The 27,762-nt window shown below is 35.8% G+C and overlaps 1 protein-coding gene across 15 annotated transcripts in view; it reads right to left on the reverse strand.

Annotated features, from left to right (window-relative positions):
* The window catches only part of NRXN1 (neurexin 1), a 1,090,776-nt gene that overhangs the window by 292,759 nt on the left and 770,255 nt on the right, over positions 1-27,762 (reverse strand). For all 15 annotated transcript variants that reach the window (XM_029937337.1, XM_029937334.1, XM_029937332.1 and 12 more), the window contains one exon: positions 7,234-7,415. In XM_029937337.1, the coding sequence (XP_029793197.1) occupies positions 7,234-7,415 (182 nt within the window). The remainder of the gene's footprint in view (positions 1-7,233; positions 7,416-27,762) is intronic.

Here is a 27,762-nt window from a genome sequence, read left to right on the forward strand (position 1 = left end):
ACTTTCTATGTGTTTATTTAACTAGAGAAGGTGGTTTATCTAGCTGACAATCTGGAAGGCTCTGTACTTCATGTGATGTGTGGCAGGCTAAGGGCTAAGGTTTTCTGATTTTATAAAATGGCATTCAGCAGAGTCACTGGGTATAATCTGAAAAGGGACTGCCTCCTGTACTCTTACTTGCCCCCCACGCAGAGAGCCCAAAGGTTAAGTACATTGACTCAGGAGTCAGACTGTCTGAGTTCAAGTTTTGGCTTTAGTCACCAGCTGTGTGATTTGTACCTCCTTTCCTTGCTAACCTACTGAGGATAATTGTTTTCTCATAGGGTTTTTCTGAATATAGATGGGATACATATGTAAACAGAATAGTTCTACTATGGTTAACTGCTTTTATCAAAAGCCATGTTAAAGATTGCTTCATAGATTTTAAAAACCTTTAATTGTGCCTTTATGGCATGAAGGTTTGAAATACCAGCCTATGCCTGTATTCTGTGGCTAATGTGTCACTAAAATAAAATGAATTCATTAAATTTGAGGCTATTTAAGGTCAAACCCAGGCCTCACTTCATTCTGCATTCCCAGTGCCTTGAAAGGTGCTTTTGGGGAAAAATAAAATAGAAAGGTTTGTTGGGGCGCCTGGGTGGCACAGTTGCTTAAAACTGTCTGACTCTTGATTTCAGCTCAGGTCATGATCTCGTGGTTCATGGGATCGGGCCTCGTATTGGGCCCTGTGCCAGCAGCGCAGAGCCTGCTTGGGAGTCTCTCTCCCTCTCGCTTTCTACCTCTTCCCAACTTACGCTTTTTCTCTCAAAATAAATACATGAACATATTTTAAAAAGAAAGGTTTGTTAAATGCATGAATTAAAGAAGGAATATGTGTGAGCTGCAGTGGAAGTAGCAGTGGCAGGAGCTGGAAAATGGGCCCAGACTGTAAGTGCTCAGTGAAGCCAGCTAAGTCTGTTGAGGTATTTGTACTACAGATGTCAGGTTTTAATATGTAATTGTTAAATGGATATGTGGTTATAAGATGATAAATTTGGGGTTTTTTTAATTTTTAAGTTTATTTATTTTGAGAGGTGGGGGAGAGAACAGGGGAGGGGCAGAGAGAGAATCCCAAGCAGGCTCCACACTCAGCACGGAGCCCAATGTGGGGCTCAGTCCCACTACCCTGGGATCATGACTTGAACTGAAATCAAGAGTCAGATGCTTAACTGACTAAGCCACCCAGATGCCCATGAGTTCAGTTTTTAAGGTGGTAAGTTTGAGGGGCCCATGAGACATCCAGGTGGAAATGCTGAGTAGAGTCATCAGAGGGAAAGTCAGGACTAAAGATGTGTATTCAGGAGTGAGCAGTCTAGCTAAAATTCTACTCTGAATTTTATATAATATTCAATATTAAGAATGACTTATTTTCACAGAACAAAAAGCTCTAAGAATCAATTCAGTGTTGATCTTTCACCAAAGAGCTTTTCTGGTCTGTCCATCTTGTGTTTCTACTTTTTGTTGGGCAGGAAGCCTCTAACGGGAACACTCAGAAGGAAGCGTTTTCCTTTATGGGAAGAGGCCACCATTTAAAGTGTTGCCTCAGAAGCATAATTGCAGGATGTTCTTCAAGGGCTATATTTGTTGGCAGAAAGTTAAACAGCTTCTCCACCTGGTCTACAGGAGAGGACAGGCCTCCTCTAGGCCTCCTCTGACTTGACCTAAGAATCCTGAGGTCCAACATACTACCTCCCAGAGTAGGCTCCTAAAGACAACATAAATTGGATTTCACAGCTCTGAAAATGTTTTCATCAAAATAACTTTTACAAGCTCAGTGAACATTATCTCCAGTTCTTTCCTCCTGATTTAAAATGTAGATTATTTATGCCTACTATTAACTTGAGTGCCCCCTAGTACATTCACCTAGGTCATTCCCTTCCTTCATTGAAATGAGCTGCCTCTGTCTGCAGTGGTCCAGCATCAGCTTTAATAGGGACTCCATTGCCACAGTGTCACTTTCATCTTGTTTCCTGATCTGTGGCAGACGTATTTAGCTATGCTGTTTGCATTTTTAAATTCTGTTACTCTCATGCATTTTGCTTACGGCTTTCAGAGTTTTTGTGTGTGTAATAAAAGGAATTTTCCTGATCAGTGTACAAATGACTCCTAATTCAGTATGCATTCCCTAGTTCTTAACCCTCAAGCAATGTCTTCATTATTCATTTTCTATCAATCTATATTGTGTTTAGATTTCTGCAAAACCAGAATCCTTAATAACCTGTTTTCATATGCTCTCATTGTTGCTTATCATTTCTTCCTCAGACAGGTGGACTCTGTCTGGATCCTAAGAATAAACATATCAGGTATGTTCTGAACATGGGAGATCTTAACCATGTCTTCTCCTACGAATCTCTTAATAACCTAGTTCGGCTGCTTCTGGATTCTCACTCTTGGAGAAGACGCTAAGTGTTTTGTTTTAAACTACTCAATTGTAGGTAAATTTGTTATATAGAAAAGGATAACTAATACAGTCTGAACTGCATCATAGGTGATCAATAATGATGTGCTGAATGAACCAAAGATGTTACTTGAAAGTAAGCTTTTGAAAAAGAGCCACAGCAGAAATGGAAATCGAGTAAGTCATTCAAAAGCTCTCTTGTTTTTGCAGTTTGGCATAAGAAAAGATTTGCTAAGGCAAATGAAAACCTAAATGAAAATGGATTTGAAACTATTCTATAAAATAGCTTGCCGTCCACCATAAAGGAATGGGTCAAGAAGATCATTGGTTGGAGCAGCAACTAAATATTTTCTCTACCTCGGCAATGCCCCAGGCATTGTTTCAGCAGCTCTTCCAAGGAGATTCCTGAGCCTTAGCCGTCTTTCTACTAGCTCAGGAGGCTACAATATTCCACCCTGAAAACAACCAACATTTGTTTGTTGTTGATACAACAAATTGAGAAGTTGATGACTGAGCAGAATTGAGATAGTGATACAAAATGAGAAGAAACTTTCTAGGCAGAATTAGATATAGAGAAATGACAAGAAGCTCATTAACAAACAGATTAATACATTTCACTGGAGTAAAAAGATAAGTATAGAATTATGACAAAATGGACTTGAAAATAGAAATTAAGATCAGAATGTTGAGGACATTAACCATTAGGCATGAAATGTGTCTTTCTTTACTTGTACATAATTGGGAGACATCAGTGTATTTAATAGAGGAACAAGGTGAGAGTGAAGGTATATGTAGAGACAGTTGTTTTGGTTCTCTTTTATTAAAGTTCACAGCAATAGAATGTCAAAAAAGGAAATAATTCTAGAAATCTTCCAATCAAATTCAGAGAGTTACTGATGTACCAAAGGTGACAACCAGTAAATCAGAAAATGAGAAACTGAATTAACTTCCAAGGGAAAAGGATGAGGGAAATAGTCTGCATTAATGCACTTGACCACACCTGTCCCAAAAATAGAGACTGTTTTAAGATATCTGGATAGCACTTCAATCAAAAGAACTATGACCATAACTTCCCCATTATCCCCAAAGATAGCTTGCATCTTTTATACCTTAGAAGCTTGAACGAGAATTTTATAACACACAATAAGAAAGACATCATTTGAGTCTTTCTTTCAATATTCTAGCCAAAAAAACCACATGTTCTCTAATTCACATAAGAACCGGGAAAATAAAACCAAATAAAATATCTACTGTATATGATTAACACAGTCAGATTCAAATATTACATGGTAAAGTATAATCTTTAAAATAGGTGAATATATTGGTTATAGAGAAAATTTCAGATGGAACATAATTTAAATCCAAGAAAATCCTGTGAGGGAATAATTGGGTTTCATCTTGCACTTCTGTACCATTATTGACTTTAAAAAGATGCTTTTAAATTTAGTTTTAATAGAGTAGGAGTATAATGTATAAAATATACCAAATAATATTTATTTACTAAACAATGTTTAGTAAAGCAATATAAAATACAGAGATGCAGAGAAAGATGAGAAAGTATTGCTTGCCATTGATACTGATAAGTTATTTTGGGACAAGTAATATTTACACTAAATATATTATGCTTCTAGGCTACACGAAAACTGCTGATCAAAAGGTGCATTTCTAAATAAAAATCAATTAAGAGCTTAGTTTCAAAAATAAGGCTTCCAACCCAGCAAAGTACAAAGAAAAAACACTTACGGCAAATATGTACAACAATTCACTAATCAAATTTGCAATGCTCTTTCATGCTCCCAAGATAAAAGAATTTCAAAGAACACTCTTCACTCTTCCTCTCTACCGCCCTCCACCCATCTCCCTTGGTCAAAACCAACGCACACGTTAATATTCATGGCAGTGAGTGAGGACACATTTGCACTGGCTTTCTCCAGTAAGTCAAAGAGGGGTTAAGTAATCTGCAATTAATGTTGCCAGACTGACATATATGAGATGCTTCCTCCAGAGTGACAACACTAGTAGAATTTCTAGATATGCCTTATAAATTAATTTGTTAATGAATTTAACCTTTTTGTTATTGTTTCCAAGAATTATTTTACTCAATATTGATTAAATGATCTTTAACACTACTAATTCAAATGTGTATAGCACTTTACAGCTTAGAAGTGTCTTCTTTATATTCTTTCTCTTAAAAACCAAGCATCTGTTTACATTCTTACAAATATTATACAGATAAGAAAGTTAAAGCTGCAAAATGAAAAAACTGAGGTGAACCAAGATGGAGTCACATTGGGAGAAAGGATGTTTGCTGTGAATAATCTAGGCTATCTGGTGACCATGATCCCATTTGGCTCATTCATTCAACCATCCAACAACTATTTATTTAGATGATTACTAAGTGGTGAGATCATTTATTTTTGTATCCATGGAGCCTAACATAGATATAGGCCATATTGTTCAGAAAGTCTTTCTGGATGGACAACTTGCTAAGTCATTAATGGCTGATCACCACTTGTGAGCAGTGAGAAAAAAGGGAGGGAAGTAAGTTTCAGTTAGCCAGATTTGAACTAAGACAGATACTAGTAAATAATATAGTAGGAGTAGGGCTAACCAACAAGGGTGTTTAGTAAGCCCGGGGAACCAGTATACATTTTTGCATTTCCCAGTCAAGTACTAACTCTCAGATCAGATAGCAAATCCAAGAGGGAGAATGTATAGAGACAAATATTGAATCTAAAGTAAATAGCCAGGCAAAATCAAGAAGGAGATTCAGAAAGGAGGAGGCCCTCACAGGACATCTGTCAAACTCATGGCAACTAAAGGAGCTGTGGAGGGTACTGGGTTGGTATGGGCACCTAGAAAGTCAATCCACTATGTATAGAGGGACTCTTAAACCCACATATGATCAGTTTGGGGAGAAAAAAAAAGGACCCATTCCTGTAGACTAAAGCCCTCTGGCCATAAAACAAACAATAGTGGTTTGAGTAATTCAATAACATGGCCCCTTATGATTTGAGAGTGATCACTGTAGAACCTTTTCTCGGGGTAAATATGTAATTGGTAATGGATCAATAAGTAATTTCTTTCAGGAGAAAAAACTCTTGTTTTCTTATTTATTTATTTATTTGAAGTGGCAAGGCTCTTAAATCAGAGTGGAGCAAATACATTTAGCAAGTTGAGATTACTCTAAACAGCAAGATTCCTTACTGCACTAGTTAAGTTTATCGCAACTGATCATTTATTTATGATGCCATAAAAATCCACATGCTTTCAATTTTGATTGTTAGATATCAGCTGAAAGGCAGCTGAAATTACATTCCCAGGGTTCCCCTTGGGCAGCTGCATTTGGAATTGAAAATTTATGGCAGTTCAATAATGGTTGTGCTGAGGTGTTTGTGTATCTGTGTGTGTGTGTGTGTGTGTGTCTGTGTTGTGCTGTTTTTCCTTTTCTTCTTTCTAAGATTAGCAATTTATTTAGTTCTTGTGGTCAGAGTAAACCCCTACTGAGCTTATTGGAAATCATAGAAGTCTAATGGAAAACTAAGATAAAGAAAATAAATGAATAAAACTTTGAGAAGTAAGACCTTGCAAAAGTCTTTGATAATGGATTCCGGTGTTTGGTTGTTTTCCTAATTGTTTTAGAATGAGTGCCTGAAGGCCAGTCTCCAAGAGTAAAGAACCTGTTGACCTAATCAAGTTGTCCTCTGAGGCAGGGCTGCTGCTAAAGAGTGAACTTATAGGGATGGACAAAAGCAAAACAAAACAAATTTATATAATCCCATGAGACAGAAAAGATAAACTATGCCTTATAGATAAAAAGAGAAATGGAGAGACTTATATATGTTTGGAACCTTCCAGAAGATTCAGATTGTCAACTAAGAACTATGACAAGAACCCTTTAGAGGTTTTTATTGGTGACACCTTCCTATGGTTGTTAGTTCTGTATCTCAGTAAAATATTGATATCTCTTAACAATAAGAGATTATATGCACTTTGCAAAAAATTTAATAAAATAAGAAGACAAAGAATTACAACTCTACAAATTACTAACTCTTTGAATGCAGAAATATAGGGCAGAGTCCCTAAGCTGTAGTCAGTCATGGCAAAAGTTTAAAAAAATAGCCTTCTATTGAGGACCTATTATTTGCCATCTATGATATGCTGACTAAATTCTTATAGTAGGCTTAGAGCTTGGAGCAAAAGTAATGATCAGTGGTTCCAGGATATTAATGGTAAGAGCTGACTGACTTTCCTGATATTTCTGTATCAAAATGAGTATAAGAAGGCACAGAAATAATCTCTTCACCTTTTTTTTATATCCCCAAATACCCTTAAAGTTTCCTGTTCTCCCATCCATTGCCTGTAATTCTAGAAAATTATTTTCTCAAGTGAAGAAAGAACTAACGACACGAGATTCAGATCCTTCGATGTTACCAGTATTACAACCTCCTGCTTCCAGGCACATGGTATCGTCTCAACGGGGCAAGAACTTAGTTTATTAATTTGGCGAATCTGATTAAAGTCACTAAGAACATACCAAAATAAATCTTTGTGAACAGAGAACTGAGAGGAATTCACACTTAACAACCAAAAAATATAGTTTCTATTCTAAACATTTTTAGCAACAATAGTAGAAATAAAGTCTTATTACTTCTAGAGTGTATTTATATATTCTGTACCAAAGTAGTGGTTGCTGGGGATGAGAAACTTCCAAAAGGCAAAAGTATAAGTTATTTATTAAAAAAAAAATTAACAGTAAAAAATAAAAGCTGGATCTTATTTTTAAAAGTACTTACTATGTGCAGCTCTAGGTAGTCACCCAGGCCAGAAGAACTGTCCACACGCACCAATACAGCTTCTTTTTGAACAGTGCTAAACCCTATGGCCAGTCTGTCTGCTCGTGTACTTGGCCGGTCATTAGGAGGCCACTTATACGTGATTTGTCCACCACCTTTGCTAAAGATATATGTTGTCCCAGCTGGAAAACAAAAACCAAAACCAATTAGTCCAAATATCAGGTGCACAACTTTCCTATGTTTGTTACATTGACATATCAGTAAAGGATTAAATTTATACTACGGCAAAAATGAAAAACAAAAATGAAACAACACCAAAAAAGTAAGCAAATAACAGATTTCAATCAAACCAGCTCAAGAGAGAGAACAGAGGATTTTTCAAAGAAATATTAGGGCAGCTCAGTTTTTAATACATTCATTAAACCTACCAGCAGGTGTTCCAGAACAAATGGGAGATTCCTACTTTTTCCATTGAGTTGGACAAGCATGGAATCTAATGGGGTTTTATTTCTGCCTGCCAGTTTTTTCAGAAATGGTTTATCAGGAAACACTGACTTTGGCTCCTTTCAAAAGGAGCAGAAACATGTATCAACTTGTTTTTGAAACAAGAGTTGCATGTGCATGTGATAGGGTCATAGAGCACAGAGAAGCAACTCTGAACAAATACACTACAATCAACTTTTATGAGGAAAGGGTCTATTCACATGTGACAGATAACTAATGGATAAATAGTCATAAGCCCCAGTAGTCATGTCAGGAAAATACAGATAATAGAGATCATCGATAGAAGCAAGATCTTATTTAACAAGCAATATCTAGTAGCTGTCAAACTATCCAGCATTACAAACAGACTCATTTTTTCTTCTTCAAAAGTGAATGTTTGTCTTATAGGAGTAGGAATATCATAGCTTCATTTGGTGAGTGCTCAAATTTTACATTATGGTATTGATGTCCTTAAATAATCCATCTTACTTTAAAAAGGTTTTCATTTCAAACAAGTTTATAACAAGCATCCAATGCACTGAAGGCTTATCTCATTACACCACAATGAAATCTATCTCACTGAATGCAATAATATGAAATCTTTAAGTCAGAATATTTGGAAGAGATATGCAAAGAGATATGCAAAGATATAGATACATAGATATGTGTACACACACACACACACACACACACACACGAAAAGACCTTCCTCCGCACCTAAAGGGACAATAGAAATATTTGCATAGTTATCCTAGGAACAGCCATTAGGGTACAATATTTAGAGGGTTATAGAGCCTTACAATAACAAAAGATACCAATACATATTTATGTGTTCCCACTATGTGTCAAACATGGTAAGGAAAATGGTAAGAGTAAATATTAAAATTTAGGCCAAGGGTGCCTCAGTGGCTCAGTCAGTTAAGTATCTGACTCTTGGTTTCAGCTCATGTCATGGTCTTGTGGTTTGTGGGATTGAGCCCTGTATTAGGCTTTGTGCTGACGGCATGGAGCATGCTTAGGATCTTCTCTCTCCCTCTCTCTCTGTCCCTCCCTTGCTTGTGCATGTGTACTCTCTTGTTCTCACTCTCTTTCTCTCTTTCTCAAAATAAATAAACATATTTTAAAAATTTAGGCCACAAAGCATCTTGTGCTTATAGAAACAAAGCTTCTACCAAGAGTAAGGTTTATATGTAAAAGGTGTGGGTAGAGCAGCATGCATTGTGTCTGAAATATTTCCAAAGTCCTCTGCAATATGCCTCCTGTTTGACTGGTTTAAAAGGCTTTGGTATGTAGGACCACCTGGGTCATTGAGTTGGTTAAGGGTCTGACTCTTGATTTCAGCTCAGGTCATGATCTCATGGCTCCTGAGTTTAGGCCCCACATTAGGTTCTGTGCTGACAGTGTGGAGCCTGCTTGAGATTATCTCTCTCTCTTTCTCTTTGTTCCTCCCATGCTTGTGCTCCCTCAAAATATATAAATCAAAATGTTTTTTAAAAAGGCCTCAGTCAGAGAAGGACAGATACCATATGTTTTCACTTATAAGTGGAACAGGAGAAACTTAACAAAGGACCATGGGGGATGAGGAAGGGGAAAAAGAGAGGGAGGGAGGCAAACCAGGAGAGACTCTTGTATACTGAGATCAAACTGAGGGCTGATGGGGGTGAGGGAGAGGGGAAGGGGGTGATAGGTATGGAGGAGGGCACTTGTGGGGATGAGCACCGGGTGTTATATGGAAACCAACTTGACAATAAAGTATAAAAGAAAAATAAACAAATAAACATTTTTAAAAAGGCCTCATGTAGATGGGACACAAGAAACGTGTTACAATAATATTGAATGTAAAAGTGATAAATCAGAATCTTGTTAGAATGCAATGATAGAGAAGCTGTGTATTCTCTATTAATTCTTTTGGATGCTAATGCATGAAAGGAGTTTCTCTCTCTCATGTGGAAATAGGTAAGTTATATTTCAAAGGCACCATACTGTGTGCAAGTAAAGACTATTAAGAATATGGAGATCTGTGAATCAGAAATGTTGGAGCCGAAAGGACCATGCATGCTCTATATCATCAGTAGCTTGTTATTCAGGATATTTAATAAGCAAGAATTATTTGATAAATATTTTTCAGCTTGGTAATTTTTTATTGAATGTTTCAAGAAAGCTCACACTGATAAAAATGGGACAAAAACATATAAAAGGGAAGATTTCCTTAACAGGAGAATGTTGTGGTGACCTCTGAGTGCAGGTACTTGATTAATTTTAATTTCCTCCTTTTAATTAAATTTATTCTTTAGTGACTCTGTAGTTCCTATGAACTAAGACAAATACTCAAAACCAGAGATGCTGCGTAACAATGTAAATCAAACCTGAGAGTCCAGATATCTTCCCGAATCACCAGAGGAAGGTGGTGGTGGAAAGCAAAATATCTTACATTACATAGCAATTTATAATATTAAAAATATCTCTTTCACAACAATTTTTTATGTCTTCTCTACTTCTGTATGGAAAGTAGAGTAAGGGCACCTGGGTAGCTCAGTCAGTTCAGCGTCTGACTCTTGATTTGGGCTTAGGTCTTAATCTCATGGTACATGAGTTCAAGCCCTGCATCAAGAGAGCATGGAACCTGCTTGGGATTCTCCCAATCTCTCTCTCTCTCTCTCAAAAATAAATAAATAAGCTTTGTGGAAAAAAAGTGGGGGAGAAAGAAAGTAGGGTAAGCAGGATACCCATGTTACACTTGAGGAAACTTAGTCATAAGGATTGACTTGTTATCTCAAGGTACAACCTTGGTTAAGTGTTAGAGCCCTTAGGAAACTTAGTACTCAGACTCCTACTCTTGTATTTTTTTTAATTATAGAAATGTTTCCGTTATCATAACAAGACAGTCAAGAAAAAGTTAATTGGATGTGTCAGTCTGAATTTATCAAGGCAGACTGTTATCATATTCTAATGTCTCATATCCATAAAGTGACATTTGCACCTCATGATCATATACTGTCCTTTTACCTCACAAGGATTTCAAAAAAAGAAAAATAACATGTAAATGTGAAGTGACAGAACATTTAATATATGTAGATTAACATTTAGTTTAGAGTATACTTCCCAAACTTATGGAACTATGAAAGTTTCCAGTTGCTCAGTTGCAGAATGCGAGGATAATAAAGGTTTGTATTTTCAGGAAGATAAATGTCACAATGCAAATATCGTTACTCGAGATTTGATTTCATCTCATATTTCAGTGAGTGTTAAGACCTAGTAACTAAGATGCTATTTAACCACTCTGTCCTCCTTACAATGATTTCTGCCTCTTTCAGCTTCACCAAAACAAAGTAAAAACAATTATACAGCCTTGTGCCAAACAATGCAATTATTTCTAGCATCTTTTTTTCTCCAGATGTATCTAGAAAGCAATCTCTCTTCCCTCTTCTGTATGCATGATAGTGCAATGTCTGGCATTCATCAGCATAATTCCATAATCAGGAGAAAGTAAGATGTTCAGATTACCACCCACAGCTCTCTTCTACCCACCTGTATAGGCATCTTGGTTTTCTTAAAAAAAAAAAAATCCTATGTTTTTATATCCACCTTTCAGCAATATAAAAAATTACCACATACTCTATTCTGGTAAACTTAAAAATGTGAGAATACTCCCACATTAAAATATAGGCGGTCACATGACTCAAGTTTCAAAATCCACTTCATTTAGCACACACCTTTCAGAACCAGGGACATGATGCACTTACTACAGCAGATAACTAAAAAGTTAAGAATGTAAGCTCTGAACAGACCTGGGTTCAAAGTCCAGCAGAATCATTTATTATGTACAATGACCTTGACCAAGCTTTTTATTCTAAGTCTTGGATATTCCATCTGAAGAGAATGAGGATACTAACATGATACACCTCACAGAGTTTCTGTCAAAATTAGATGAGCATCGCATAGTCACACCTTAGTCCAGTTCCTGGCATAAGGTTAAGTGCCCCGTAAATTTTACAGAGAACAGATGGTGTGTGCAGTAAAAGTGTGTGTGTTAATACTATAAAATAATGAAAAATATATACAAAATAACAAACACTGCTCCACTATTGTTATATTTTAATATAAGAAGTTTTAGAAAAGTTTGATTCATTTCAAAGTTGTGTGAAACACAATGTCTTTGAAGAAATGACTTTCCTCCATCCCAGGTTTTATTAATCTTCTCAGTACTTCATTCCTGGGATTAGCACTTTGTTCACATGAACCCATTATATTATTATTTACATACACTAGTAGCTGACAATGAGAAGGATATTAAATTGTATCACATGGGAGCTTTCATGAGAAAAAGAATATTAGTTCATCATCACAAAACATCTGGCATAGTAAAATTTGTAGCATGATGCAAAAAAAGTTCACTTTGTTGAATAAAGGAGTGAGTCTACATAAAATGAACTGCAATCTAGCTTTATTATTATTAACTTTATTTTTATAGAAACATGGTTTATTATATTATGTAAGTGAATTCAATGTGCAGGAACTGCAGGTCTTAATCACAGTTCCAGGGTTTTACAACACAGCAATGTGTTCACCTTTATTATTTCTGCATGTTTCTATATGACAATCACTGACATCTCAGTGCCATGACTACTAATGGATTTATTGCAAATTAACCCTGACATCCATCACATTGCTGAATGTATGGATGACTCAAACTTAAGTGGTTTTCAGCAACCTCCACATTTAAGTTGTGCAGCACATCTATATCACTCTGAATTCATTAACAGAGCTGGCTCGATCACAGGCAAATTTATCTGTGTCAACATACTTTACATGGCAACAAATATTTGTACACATCATACATGAGCTCTTATTTCTAATGTCTGAACTGCCCTTCAGTTCTAATTCCTGAACTGAAATTATATATTTCTTACATATTAAGAAATATTTTTAGATTTTATTTAACATCTATTTACCCAAAAGTCTCTCTCCCCCCCCTTATCTTATTGCCAACTATTCATTTTCTAAATGTGTCCATTTCTGCTTCATTTGTTTCCATAAATGTTAATGTCTCCAAATGGATTGAACCTTTCTGAAAAAGAAGACCAACTGGCATGTATCGGGCTGCTCAATTATTGGTTGTTCTGGATCCTTGCTATATGAACAATAACTTCTAAAAAGATTAGCTTCCGACATAAGTATATGCATAAACAGTTCTCCTATGAAAGCCTGTAATTCTTCAAATGTCACTGTGTAGCCAACACGAAACATTGAGGCCATTATAATTCTATTAGATGTAACAGGAATATAACACTTTTTTCCATTAAAGTTTGCCAGGTAGTTAAATGGAATTAAAATAAGACAAATAAAAGAAAAGCTTTTATTCTCCAATAAACTTGTGAAGAGGCTAATTTGAATTTAAAATTTCTGAACAATTTCTACCTACGTAGAGGAATTCTTTTGAGTAAAGTTCATAGAAAGCAAAACCAATTTTTTGTACCCAAATTCTATTCGACCATGAAAAAAATTTCTAAACTGATGAAGCCTAAAAAAAAATAAATCTTAACAATCAGACAGACACTAACGTAACAACTCATTGCAGTTCATTTTCTTTCTTAATGTTCCTGTAAATTCTTTGTAAGATCACAAGGAATTTTATCATGAAATTGAGCACTATTGTTTCCTACTCTCTGAAATTTCATATAGGAGCATTAGCAACTCAGGAAAGGTGGCCATTATATTAGGAGAGATTAATGGAATCACAGTAATAACAGTTCCTACCTATAATATGTAATCAACTCTACATCAAAAAGTAATAACAACAATTACCAACTTCGAGAAGTTAGAGAAAGCTCTCAGTGGTACTATTCATCTGAAGGGAAACAAACACTAGGGAAAAAATTGAAATAAAGACTATATATCATAATTTGAGCCTTCTTATGGAAGACACAGACTTGGTAGAATTGACAACTGGCTAAAAAAGAAAGAAAATGACATAGGATTTTTACTTATATGTCTTTGAGAAAGAGAGCAGAGTAAATCCTTAATAAAAGAAACAGGGCAAGAAACATAGCTTGTCACTAAAATGGCTTTGATACTGGCCATATAGCCTGAATCAGACCAAAGCAAAGAAGGTCAAGAAGAGTTTCAGTAATTCCCAAACAATGAAAGTCTTTTCTCAGTATCTAATAATGACATTCAGGATAGAACAAACTACGGGAGATTTCTTATATATAGTGACTCATGTGTTCCAGCAGAATCCTAGACCCTGAGGAATTACAGAAATTTATTGAATGAAAAAAATGTTGACTATTTATTAAATTTGATGCAAACTCAGAAAAAAGAAGAGAGTCAACATTGTGTTTTGCGCAATGGGATTTCTGAAAGTGACACTGGACAGGGTCACTGCCCACATGCTATCTATTAAACACCAGTCATGAAACCAGTTCAGGTTTTTTCACAATGTCCTTGAACCCCATACAAGTCAGAGATGCTATTAGAGTCAGAGCGAGACTCTGAGGGTCTCCAGGGACTCACTAGGCATTGACAATTAACATCTCCTAAACTTTTTCTGGGATCAAAGGAGACTGAACCAGTCAGATTCCACAGTAGACTTAGGAGATGTACAAGCAGAGGAATTCTCTCCACTAAACTGGCCTATATGAAACTCTGCTATGGTTTAGCCAAGATACCATTTTAAAATTAAAAGTGGTGTATGCTAATTCAATAAGAAACTTTAATCAAGATAAAAAGAAAATGGAATAGCAAAAAGCTATCACGATTCCTCTAAGGTCGGGAATTATTATTCTCAAAGATAATTTCAACAGTTCATTATTCACTTCACTAAGGAATTAAGGAGCTTTTCCCTTCACCCACTGGCCCAAAACTTTCTCTTAATAAAAACTTTTTTCTAATATGGGTGCCTATGTGGCTAAGTTGGTTAAGCTTACAACTCTTCATTTTGGTTCAGGTCATAATCTCAGTTTGTGGGACTGAGCCCCACATCAAGCTTTCTGATGCTTGAGATTCACTCTCTACTTTTCCCCTATTGTGTGTATGTGTGCATAATCTCTTGCAAAATAAATAAATACACATATAAAAATATTTTTCTAATAAATATTCCATATTTTTCTATAGTTGATATTTTCTTTAATACAAAATCTATATTCTGCAATCTTGGGAAGAACACTATGTTTAAAAAGGCATCATGTATATTTCCAATTTTGATATGTGACATTTCCATATTTTGACATTTATGGCAAGAGTATGCTACATGAAAAAAATCATTCTTTTGAAAACAAGTGTGTTTCTCTTTAATAACTGAAATAATTCTTTAGAATATAAGTGGATTCATGGTTGACCTATCTTGTCCATATCTTATACATTTATTCAGAAATACCACAAATAATGCACAGACCTTGCATTGTACAATAAAAAAGATAACATCCATATAAGGGATACGAATGGTGTTCACTGGTCTTGAATTACTCACTGATGCCAACTGTAGTCATTTGGATAAGTCGTTCTCTTCTTCTGTCTTATAAGGAAAGTAATTGAAAGAAGAAACCTTCTTAAGCTGACCTATCTGTTGGTCATCTGATAATTGCTAAGTTTGTGAATGGAGTTACGAATACAAAAGTTAAAACACACAGCCCTTTTTTCCCAGACAGGTAGGACCTGTCCATTAGATATCAGGCTGAGGCGCCTGGGTGGCTCAGTCAGTTAAGCATCTGACTTCAGCTCATGTCATAATCTCACAGTTTTTGAGCTAAGCCCCTGCATCAGGCTCCGTGCCGACGGTGTGGATCCTGCTTTGGACCCTCTATCTGCCCTTCTCATTTTCAATCAAAAATAAATAAATATTTTAAAAAATATATTAAGGCAGGATAGCTGATGTGAAATGTCAGATAAATGGTATTCAGCCATGTTACCATCTATTTTGAATTTTTTAAAAATCTTGCAAAAGGTGACAAGAGCAAAAGCACTGAATAGGGGCAACCTTAAAAATGAGCAGAAAAATGAAAAACAAGAATAATTATATTTATGTTTTGTCAGATCAAAGTCACATAAGTAGTTAAATATTTGGAGATAATTCTCAAGCCAGCGAATACTATTTTCAAAAATCTATGCAATAAGTAACACTTCACTCAATGGCTCCTTTGCAATATACTTTCTTTAAAAAAACTATTTATTATTTCCTCCTCTAAACATATTTAGAAAACGTATTTAGAAACATATTTAGAAAATATTCCCTCCAGGAAGAATTGAGTTTAGTAGTTTCAGATGTCCAAGTTTGCTCATGATCAAGTTCTAAGTCCTGGAAAATTTTAAAAGGCTCTTAGAGTCTAAGTTCTCTTGCTGAAGAGAAAAACAAATAAGTGGTATTCCTTCCACCAATCAAATTAGGAAAAGGTCCATAAAGATAGCAAAGTGATTTTAAGTTAAAAATCAAACCAAGCAAAGCAACCCCAAAACCAATAACCCTAAGAACATCAAATGCTTATGTCTTCCCTTCTGAAACTAGACTCCCTCCAGCAGTAGGTGAACTTTATTAAAAAGTCTCTTGCAAGTAAGTCAGTAATCAATTTGCTATAGACAGCATGGATGGAGAGGAAAGAAAACTCACCTTCCAGTACTTTAAGAAAATTCTTATTTTACATAACATACAATAAGCTGTGTAAGTCTCTAATAAATTCCTAAAAATTATGAGCTAGTCAGTAAAAATTGCAATTGACTAGTGATGTCCTTAAATTTACTTTTTTCCCCAAAAGTTAATTGCAAAAATTAGCTTTCATCAGGTGGTCAGAGTTAAGAATTTATTAGAATTATGGCATCAAAAATTACTAAGTTAAAATAACTGGCAGAGCATAGATTTAATGCTGAAATGCTCTTAGAGATAACTAAACAAACCTTTTCTTTTCAACTGACAAAATGAAGGTCCAGAGAAATGAAATGGTTTCTCAATGTCACACAGATGGTTAGGGTCTGTATCCAACTCTAAGTGGTTTTTCCACAATACAATGAAAAGCTAAGATCCAATGACTGCTTCTTGTTTAGAAAAATAACTAAAATTCACAAATCAAGGTCTCACTTCAATCATCTCTGGAGTCTTTTTTATTGATGCTTTCCCGGACTGGTTTGGAGAGACTCAAAGTTTCTGCAATGACACTTAGCAAAAATGACTCACTCACATTCTGACATTTTCAGAGTCTAGCCTGAATCTTTAAAAGGTACAAGGCCTTTGCACAGCTTTATTGTAAACCTCCTGCCTCAGAAGCTATCCCTGCCTTTGGCCCCTTCTAAGGCTTCCAAATTACTGAACAGAGCTGCAGAAAACAAATCTTTATTACTAATGCCATAATCACTTCTATTCTATGCCAGAAAGGCCTTATAACTTTTGACAGTGACACTGTTTCCTGCCCTTGGCTGTAGAATTGAATCTTGAACACAAAAGTGCATGTGGTTATTTTGAACTATTGCATTACGTATTTAATATAGAAGCCCGTATACAAATAAAATTCATACTAATTTTAAGGTAAAACCAGGAATACGCTTTTGTTTGTTTTTAATCTTAGCTCCTCTCATTGACCATCTTCCTGCCTATATGCTGTATGTGTCATTCACCACCCAGTTTGAACTATTCGCTACTTATTTTGTATGAGAACTGGATACAATGCTAGTATCTGAGTCAGAAGTCACTTCAAACTAAGCTCTAACTTTACCACTCACAAGTGGAATACACACTCCTGCCAGTGACTTTTACCTTGGTGGATATATGCTTCTCTGCTGCACTTGTTTTTTTAAGTCCAGCTCCCCACTTTCATTCCAGCCAAAGTAGATTCACTCACTTTATCATCTACGGAACTTATTTTTGGTTGATAAACCATTATATAATATCAGAGCTGACTTTATTATAATTTCCATCTTGAAAGTATGCCTACTGAAGATAGAGTCTTGCTTTAATTCCTGGTATTCTCATCAGGTTTGTGTGCTTTTACTTATTTATCAATCATGGATAAGGACCTAATATATTCCTTGAACTAAAGTGGGACTACTGACATATTGACGAATAGCGTAAAGGTCCTGATTGATGAATGTAACTAATTTCATGCCTATATCCATTAGTAAGATGGGATATCTACAGCTGTATAAGAAATCTAAGTAATTTTTACTAAGTACAAAAAGTTCAGAGGAGGGGATAGATTGCCTAGACTACACTGATCATGAACACCATTCTCTATTTCATCACATCTGTGTAAGACACAACTGCAGTGAGAAGTCATGAAACACTTTTACCAGGTAACAGTGATTATGAGAAAGTTCTAGATCCCACCTAGCCCAAAGTTCTCCATACTTTACAGGAAGGAGCTGGTTATAGTCTGCTAGCCTTTAGACTTTAAAAATTTATTAATCAGCAGAAAAACCCAGGAGATGGCACCACAACCAACTGATGAAAAGTAACATCACCAGTACGAGACATACTGAATTCAGGGGAAATACGATGGGCTGAAAAGGGTACAAGTCATTTCTACATCATTTTTGTATTTTTGCTTAGCCTCTATCTAATCATAAGAAAAGATCCAAGAAACTTAAATTGAGAAATTGTGTACTAAATAACTGGTAGTGTTCTTTACAAGAGTCAAGGTCAAAAAACAGAGAAATACTAAGGAGCTGTTACAGTTAGAAGGGACTAAGGTGACATGACAACTAGATGCCATGTGAGACCTTGGTTTAGAATTTGGGAGTGTAGAAGAGGACATTAATTGGAGAACTGGTAATGTTTGAAGAAGGTGTGTAGGTTAGTACATTTTATGAATGTTAATTTCCTGGTTTCACTCATTGCGTTACGGTAATAGAAGATGTTAACTTTAGGAGAGCTAGTTCAAAGGATAAGGAGAATGTTTTTTATTTGTGAAACATTTTTCCAAGTCTAAAAGTATTTCAAAATAATTTTTAAACAAATAATGTATTAATTATGAAAAGCAATTTAGAATCTTGAATAAGATTGGAGGCCACGGGAATTTGGCAACAGAGGTAGCTTGGATAATCCCTAGCCCTTGACACTGTAAAACTGAATAAAGTAAATCTCATTTCAAACGGAGTCTGGAGGACAGAAGGAGGAGCTCTCATGCCCTACCACTCTCGGTCAAGTGTAGTCCCCAACAGGAAGAAGCTGAAAGAGACACTTTCTCTACCCCAGCTAAGGACAAACTCAGCCACTGAAAAGCCACTACATCTCAGCACTCCCAGTTTACTGCATGGACTTATAAAAGCACTCCCAACTCCTCCCTTACCTCTGTAAAAGAGCATTCCTTGCATCTCTTTGTTCACCAGACTTGCCTATAGTTTTGCCATAGTTTGCACGTCCTGAATTTCAATTCTCTGCTCTTCCTAAATAAACCCATTTGCTAGTAAAATAACTGGCTGTTTTATTTACAGGGTTAACAAAATGAAGTTTGTTTGGTTTTACTCTTTAATTCCCATGCCCTATTTCACCCATTCCCCACGATCCCCCCCACCCCCACACACACACCTTCCCTGTAGTAACCAATAGTTAGTTCTCTGTAATTAACACAAAACACAGTCCTTAGTTTGTTTGGCTATAGAGAAATAGAGAGCATTTAGAGGTAGGTTGAAGACTGAATTTTTGTTCTACATAAAAGAAATTTGTTTAGGGGTGCCTGGGTGGCTCAGTCAGTTAAGTGTCTGACTTCAGCTCAAGTCATGATCTCACTATCCTTAAGTTTGAGTCCTGCATTGGATTCTGTGCTAAGAGCTCAGAGCCTAGAACCGACTTCTGTTTCTGTGTCTCTTTCTCTCTCTCTCTCTGTCCCTCCCCCACTCATGCTCTGTCTCTCTCTCTCTCTCTCCCTCTCTCTCTCTCTCTGTCAAAAATAAACACTAAAAAAAAAAGAAATTTGCTTAATTTGATAAATAAGAAAAATCCCAGTATAAACACTATTATTAAGGTTAAGTAATAAGATACCTGGGAAATTAAGATTAAAATAAAAATTGCCTAAATTGATAAGCCCAGTGATCAGTTCACTCAGAAAACCAAACACTATTTATCAATTTATTCATTCATGTATTCAATCACCTGCTGGTGTGGGTCATTATAGAAATTCTTATGAAACAGTTTCCAGTCCTAAATAAGGTAAACAACCCTGAGATAAAATCTATTTGTCCAACCTTAGGATAAGAGATTACTCAGATAAGTGTGTTAATTCCTCCTTTAAGTTTGGAATCTAAGATAAACACTAGTACCACAGAGAGGCAAAAGAGAGTAGCACCAATGCTAATAAATGTTTCCTTAATACATTACTGATGTTTGCATGTGTGGAAATTAGTACAGTTGGCCTTTAGACAACATGGAGGGATACTGACCCCACTGACTTTGACTCCCCCAAACTTAACTACTAATGGCCTACTGTTGACTGAACCCTTACGGATAACATAAAGTCAATTAACATATATTTTATATGTCAATAGGTATATATACTGCATTCTTATAATAACATAAGCTAAAGAGAAGAAAATGTTATCAAGGATAGCATAAGAAAGAGGCGCCTTGGTGGATTAGGTGGTTAAGCATCCAACTCTTCATTTTGGCTCAGGTATCAAGATCTCACAATTCCTGGGATCAAGCCCATAACACAGAGCCTAATTGGAATTCATTTTCTCTTCCTCTCTTTCTGCCCCTCCCCAGCTCATGCTCTCTCTCTCTCTCCCTCCCTCAAAATAAACTTAAAACAATATCAAAAGAAAGAGAAAATACATTTGCAGTACTGTACTATATTGAAAAAAAAATCTGCATATAAGTGGATCTATGTAGTTCAAAGTCATGTTGTTTAAGGGTCAACTCTATATACGATAGTTGTGATGAAAGAGATGAATACAAAAAGACAGGAAATAGTGGTCATTATAGAGGAAAGTTTCATATCTTTTCTAATATAACAAGAAAAAAAATCTTGCGCAACCTTATTTTCAAAGTTACTTGAAAGACTAAAAGCCAGATGGTTTAGTGAGATGGTAGGGAAAGACTCTAACTCAAAATAAGGAGTTGGGATTTTAGACAAAAACAAACAACACACATTTGTGAGACAACAGCAGAGAATACTGCTGAAGAAAGAAAATACAACGGTAATACAAGAGCGCAATTCAAGAATAAAAACATTCACACACTCAGTAAAAGTTATTGAAGAGTTTGCTCTGTATAAAGCACCATGGCACACCCTGGGTACAATCCAGAGGTCTATTAAAGCTCTGGAATCCAGCTTTTCTACAACCATTACTATTCATTCAATCAGAAGTTATCTTTTTACTTTGCCTTTCATATTTCCATTTTAATCCATTGTTCATATGACATCGCCTTTAATCTTCAATGTTGTAATAAATACTCATCCTTACTGATATGATACCGGTCTGCCTCTCCTTAATTTAAATCTACTTACAAACTAAAAATTGTTTTTTGAAGCAGCATGTATAATCATTCTTCTATTCAAAGACCTTCAATGATTCATCCATCATCTGCCAAATTAAGTAAAATAATTCTTATTGAAATTTCAAACATCTTCCATACAAACCAACCCTCTACTTCAGCCAAACTGGAGAATTCACTTGGTCTCCCCCAATTCTCCTTAGAGGAGACAAAATTTAATGTGGTTATAGAAAAATAAGAGAAAATATATTTTTGTGGGCAGGATTTTCATGAGAGGTTACAGAGGCACAAAATGGGTTCCAGACATAAGCAGTGGTTCCACTTGTACTAATGGGAAGTTACTTTCTTTTCTCTTAAAGAAGCTGATGCATTTTTAAGCACCACTATTTCCTATCTCTTTGTGACCTGAATTAAGTCTCTAGATAAATACAAAGTACATATCATATAGTACAAATTAGGACTGTTCAAGGTCAATATTAAAAAGAGATTAGATCAGTTCCAGTGTTTCAGTATATTTATAATTCTAGGAAATGAAAATTTCCTTTAACAAAGAGTCACATACCTTCACAGATGTAGGGGGGAAAAACATGATACTACTGTCATAAGAGAGAAACATTATTTAATAAGAAATGTCTTGGTGATATTTGCTATTTATCACAAATCTTTTCATTCCATCTTTATCAGAAAGATGTTTTTAAGTCTCAGTTTATACTTAGTAGAAAAAGTAACAGTAACAGCAACCAAAATTAAGGTATATGTAATTTTGGTTGGTTTGTTTATTCATTCCTCATCTTAGACTCTGAAACAGCATATGAAGACAATACGAATTAAATTTCAGTCAACTGTCAGAGGTATCAATCCACCTATTTTCATAATAAAAATTACAAGAAGCAAAAAATGGAGACTTAGTCCACTTTCTTGGACAAACAATTGTGGGTATTTATCATTTACAACTCGAAGATGGAAGTTTTTAAAGCTTGAATATATTTAGCCAATGAAATTCAACAAAGGAATTGAATTTTGAAAGCCATGAAGGGAAAAAAAAAAAGTTCTCTACAGAGATCTTTCTATTTCACCACCCAGGCTAAGATATATAACTATGTGTGAGAGTGGTTTTTGAAGTTGAAATGATTGAAACATTAGAGGGTGGATTAAAGTGCCAAATCAGCCCTGGGGCAGGGAAGTGTCAAACCTTTCTTCTTTTGTATTTGGTTCATAAAACTCTGTCTTCCTAGACTAGAATTACAAGGTGGTTCCAATCTGCACCTCACACCCTCGAATGCTCAGGTGCCCAGTCTCAAAAGACCCTCAGGTTTAAAACATAAGTCTTTGAGCCCTAGCATCTTCAAATAGCACCTCTGAAAATGGTTGAGAAAGACCTATAGGACAAAGAGGGAAGAGTGCTATTAAGGGGTAAAGCAGCTTCAAACTTAGAAACATCCAGATCTAGGATCATCCTTAAAGTTTAATTCATTGTAAACTGGTTATTGTATTCGAATGAATTTTGCATGCCATCTGTCTTTGAAGTCATTTAAATTAACTTTTATGACTCTTGAGGGGAAAAGAGGCCATTTCTAACTCAGTATAGTCTGCTTACTACTATCAATCACTAATTAGAATTAATTATTAAGAAAGTGATTCCTTTTTTGTTGAATATTCTAAAACATTTATCAAAGGATGGCATGACTTTTTCTTTCTTTTTTGGTGTACTGAAGTGATAGTCCTGTGACATTTGGGTAGATACTACTGAATCGATGATTTTAGTCAGATGTGTGACAATAATGCCATCTAAAAGCTACATTTAACCAAGAGAGCAGTATTTTTGGAACAGCAGGCAGTATAAAAGTGCTTTGTGAATATTAACATATTCTAGCAAATTAGTTTGCACTCATTATCATAAGCAATTACTTACTGTTTAGATGCGGTTCGTATTAAATTGGCAAGCAATTTGCAAGAATTAAAACATAACATAGAGGGCTTTCTGAAAATTCAACAATATACTGAGACAAACGATGCTACTAAGTTCACAGACCATGCACCAAACATGGTTACCCATTAAACATATTTAGCATTAAAATAATAGTTGGTTGGCTACATGGGCTTTTAATACAAGACAATTTTGCAACCTCTGTTCAGACACTATTAGCAGAATTGTACATATCAGACACTAGAAGGCATTAAATAAAAAGCCGCAGGAGAAAGCAGAAAGTCTTTGTTTTCTGAGAATGAACTACTTGTCAATTTGACTAAATTTTGGCACTTTCTTAACCCGCTGCACTGTCTTACACTATCTGGTACTACTCAAATCATTCCTTTTAAAATGTAATTTAGAAATTACCATGAAAGTCCTATAAATTGAGAGATGGAGCAGAAAGATTATTTTAAAAATATATAGTAGCTGATTATCTCTCTCTTTAACTGTTTACTTTGTAATAAAAGAAAAATAATTTTCTGTTGATTTTACATGTATGTTACTTGGAAGTATACATTTATATGCATTCATGTAATCATATGTGTACATTTTATATACTCCCCTTTCAACTTTAATGAGTATATTCTTAAAACTGATATAAATAAAGACTCAATGTATATTACACATATAATCTCAGGAAAGAAAATAAAATATCAGGGGCATCTGGATGGCTCAGTCAGTTAAGCATCCAACTCTTGATTTTAGCTCAGGCCATGATCTCAGTCTTGAGATTGAGCTCCATGTCGGGTTCTGGGCTGAGTGGGGAGCCTGCTTGAGATTCTCTCTCTCTCCCTCTTTCTCTGCCCCTCCCCTGCTCATTCATTCATTTATTCTCTCTCTCTCTCTCTCTCTCTCTCTCTCTCTCTCTGTCTCTCTGTCTCTGTCTCTCTCTCTCTCTCTCTCTCCCTCCCTCCCTCCCTCCCTCTCTCTCTCATATTAAACTTTAAAAAAAAAAAAGAGAATGTCATGTTCACTGATCAGGAAGGTGAGCTGTCCCCAATATCACACTGGGGATAGATAAGTACATATAACAAAGCAGAACAAATAAAACACAAAAGAATAACCCTTCCCTTGAAAAACGGACTAAAGTAATTCTCTTTCAGTACTACTCAAATTCAATTCTTTTTAAACTAAAATAATCAGGGTCTAAATCCAAGAATAATCTTTAAGTTGGAATTTCATTTGTTCTCACACCAATAAACATCTAAAATAATTATAAATGGAGTATTTTAAAGGATAAAAAAGTAATACTTTTTCCCCATAAGGTGTTACAGCTTTTCAAGCATATCAAGAAATGTTCAAGCCTTTTTTATTTTTCCTGCCATTTTAATATTTGTAACTAACAGTTATTTCCATATTTATTTACCATGACTTTATCTATTTGGCAAACACCATTTCTCCTCCATGTATTATATTCTACATTTCAAGATATAGATTCCCAAAACAGCACAGCCAATTTACCATTCAGTCCCTCTAACAATATGAAGCCATAAAACCCACACTGTCTCCACCCAAGAGTAAGAAGTATAGAATGGATTCAGAATCAGAAATCATAATTTCCACTGTATCTTCATAGGGGATTGATCAATAAGCTGATGAAATGTTCCTATGCTCATGAAGTGGTGATAACATGCTGGCGTAAGTGTGTAAGAAAATGCACAAAGCAGCAAGAGCCCTTCCATGAGGAGCCTAGTCACACTGTAGAGAAATGAGTCACCATGATTTTTACTATCTTTAGACCATCCTCTTTGCATGTCAGAGACACTGGTGCCAATGATGGAGTATACATGAAAGTAAAACGGGATCCATGTGGACGATTTTCACGAGGGGGATAACATGACCAGTTATGAATCTTAGCAAGATTATCAAGGCTTCTATGTGGAAAATGGGATAGGTGGGGAAAAGGTAACACAAGGAGGCTCAGTAGAAGGTTATTTCACAAAAAGAATAAACTATAATGACTTATGAAAAGAAGTACACAGATGTGAGAACATAAAGGGTAATGTTGTGAGAGCATTTGATTATTGATTGGCTGTGGAAAGAGGAAGGGGAAGAAATAAAAATTCACGCCTGGGTTTCTGATCTGGAAAGGGGGTAGATACTGTGCCATTCTTTCATTGAGATAGAAAGGATCATAGAAGGAATAGGATGAATGGTAAATATAAGTTTGATATGGTTGAATTTAGTCATCTTATTCCACATGAGAATATTATACCATCATTACAGTCCCATAATATTTAGCACACTGAAGTATATATGGAAGACATTTTTCAGTATGCCACTAATGGATCAGACATAGAAATCTTAAAGGATGCTCTAATGGAAACCATTGTATATACTTTTTCTTAAAATATTTCTTAAATTTTTATTTGTTTGTTGAGAGAGAGAGATCAAGAGAGAGGGAGAGTGAGAGAGAGAGAGAGAGAGAGAGAGAGGGCACAAGCACAAGCAGGGGAAAGGGGCAAAGAGAGAGAATTTTTTTAAATAGTTTATTGTCAAGTTGGTTTCCATATAACACCCAGTGCTCTTCCCTACAAGTGCCCTCCTCCATTCCCACCACCTCTTCCCCCCTCCCCCTCCAACCCTTGGTTCATTTTCAGTATTCAATAGTCTCTCAGGTTTTGTGTCCCTCCAGAGAGAGAATCTTAATCAGGTTTCCCACTCAGCTCAGTGCACAGCCTGACACAGGGCTCCACCCTATGACCCTGGTATCATGACTTGAACTGAAATCAAGAGTCAGAAACTGACTGAGCCACCCAGGCACCCTTAAAATAACTTTTGCATGACAAATATATATTATACCTCTCATCACCTTTGAAATATTGTCTAGCTGTCATATTTAGCTTTTAATAAGACCTTTCTATGAAATCCACCTGATTGGTTACATTTGTCATGTGAATATTTGCATTGTTGCTTTGCTTCTAATAATTTTAAGAAACCGTTTTTTGAAAGAGGTTTAACTACACAATATTCTTCCTAGTGTGTCTTTTGCTTGATTGCTATTTCTCAGTTAACTTGTTTTGCCTAGTTGGTTTGCTTCCTCTGCTAATCAAAATTTTATTAACTGTTTTCTGCATGCAGAGCACTTTAGTAATTTAGGTTACACTACATAGGTAAGCAATAGGTTTAAATGTGACCATATTGCCTAAGCTTATGCTCAAATCCCAGTATCTATGGATAAAGTTGAGTTATCCGCATGTTTTGCTCCTTTGAAAAGTGGAAGGATGGAAGCAGTCATATAATCCTCTACTATTAGAAAGTATGCTCCGTATTCTATTAACTCTGTTGACCCTCAGTATAATTTATTTTAGTCCCTTCCCCCAAAGACAAGTCTAGTTAGATATTCTGTATCATAGCCATAAATTTGACCTACTAGACCCTCCGTCTCCTAGAACTTAGTGGTCATGGCTCCTAGTAGTCCAGATGATGCCTCTAGGCAAATTAGAAAAAAGCAAATCTACTTCTAAACCTTTACCTCCAACTATTCAAAAATTGTTGTAGTAGACTGATTTTGTCAAAATTAGCCATTGGCTTATCATTTCCTAGAAACTATATTAAATATGTAACTCATTGGGGTAACAATATGAGTGAGGCCACCTTCACAAGTCTACACTTTGTGCAAGAATACACGGTATCCCTTCAGTGAGATGTAGGAAACGTTAGGGTCTGGTTCAAAAGGGAGATTCACAACTTATCTTGGATTCTACTGTTCTGTGGAATACAACCATGTTCCTCAGGAGGAAAGAAATGCAATAGACACAGAAAAGAACCATAAACCCTATTCAAGCACTTCCTTTCATGCATTGCAAAAACCAGTGGCAAAAGAAGTTCAATCCTTTTCTTAGAAAGAAGCAGTTTTGCATAATCAAAATAAGATCAGTCACAGACCTAACTTATGGAAATAACACCCCAGAGAGCAACAACTTGAGGGCAGTACTAATCCAAGACGCACGAAGAACCAAACCACAGCCGCTCAAGCCATATATTTGAAGCACAGATTTCAGACAGACAAAACAATGGCTTGTGAAAATGAGACACTCAGGAGAGGCGGTCTCTTCCTCTATTCCTCTACGGCTGCTCTAAAGTACAGACTCAATTTTGAGGCAGGTTAAATTGGGGGTCCAAATGGGAATATGTGGTTAATGAATTTTGTACATTCTTCCTTCTTTTCAATTAAAAAAAAAACCTTCAAAAAGATTTGATGGGTTTTACTAAGTCTTTTCAACTTTTCCCCCCAGATTGATTTCAGGCCATGGCAGAGACAACCAGACTGCTAATTAAACTATTAACTCTTTCTTCTAATTTGCAAAGCTTTGAGCGGTTTGGATTCTAGAAGCTACGCCCACTCCGTAGCCCTCAAAGATAGAGACTTTCCATAGATACCCAGGGGAGTTACATACACATTACTCCAAGCCAAATTTGGCCTTGTAAAAGAAGTCATATGTACTAATCCAAATTTTTTATGATTTTCCCAGACTTTGTTGAGCAAATGTATGTAACAAGGAAAGACTCCAAGGTGAGCCCAAAGAGGTTCACTTTTCCTGGTGTTAAATTAAATAATGGCAAAAATGAAAGTTTTCCTATGATGCTACTGAAGCAGCAAGTAGCCAAAGGAATATGAATCCACTCATCCATCTTCAATGGAATATGAAGTTGATGC

This window comes from Suricata suricatta, chromosome 4, assembly GCF_006229205.1.
Source record: "Suricata suricatta isolate VVHF042 chromosome 4, meerkat_22Aug2017_6uvM2_HiC, whole genome shotgun sequence".
Classification (NCBI taxonomy): domain Eukaryota; kingdom Metazoa; phylum Chordata; class Mammalia; order Carnivora; family Herpestidae; genus Suricata; species Suricata suricatta.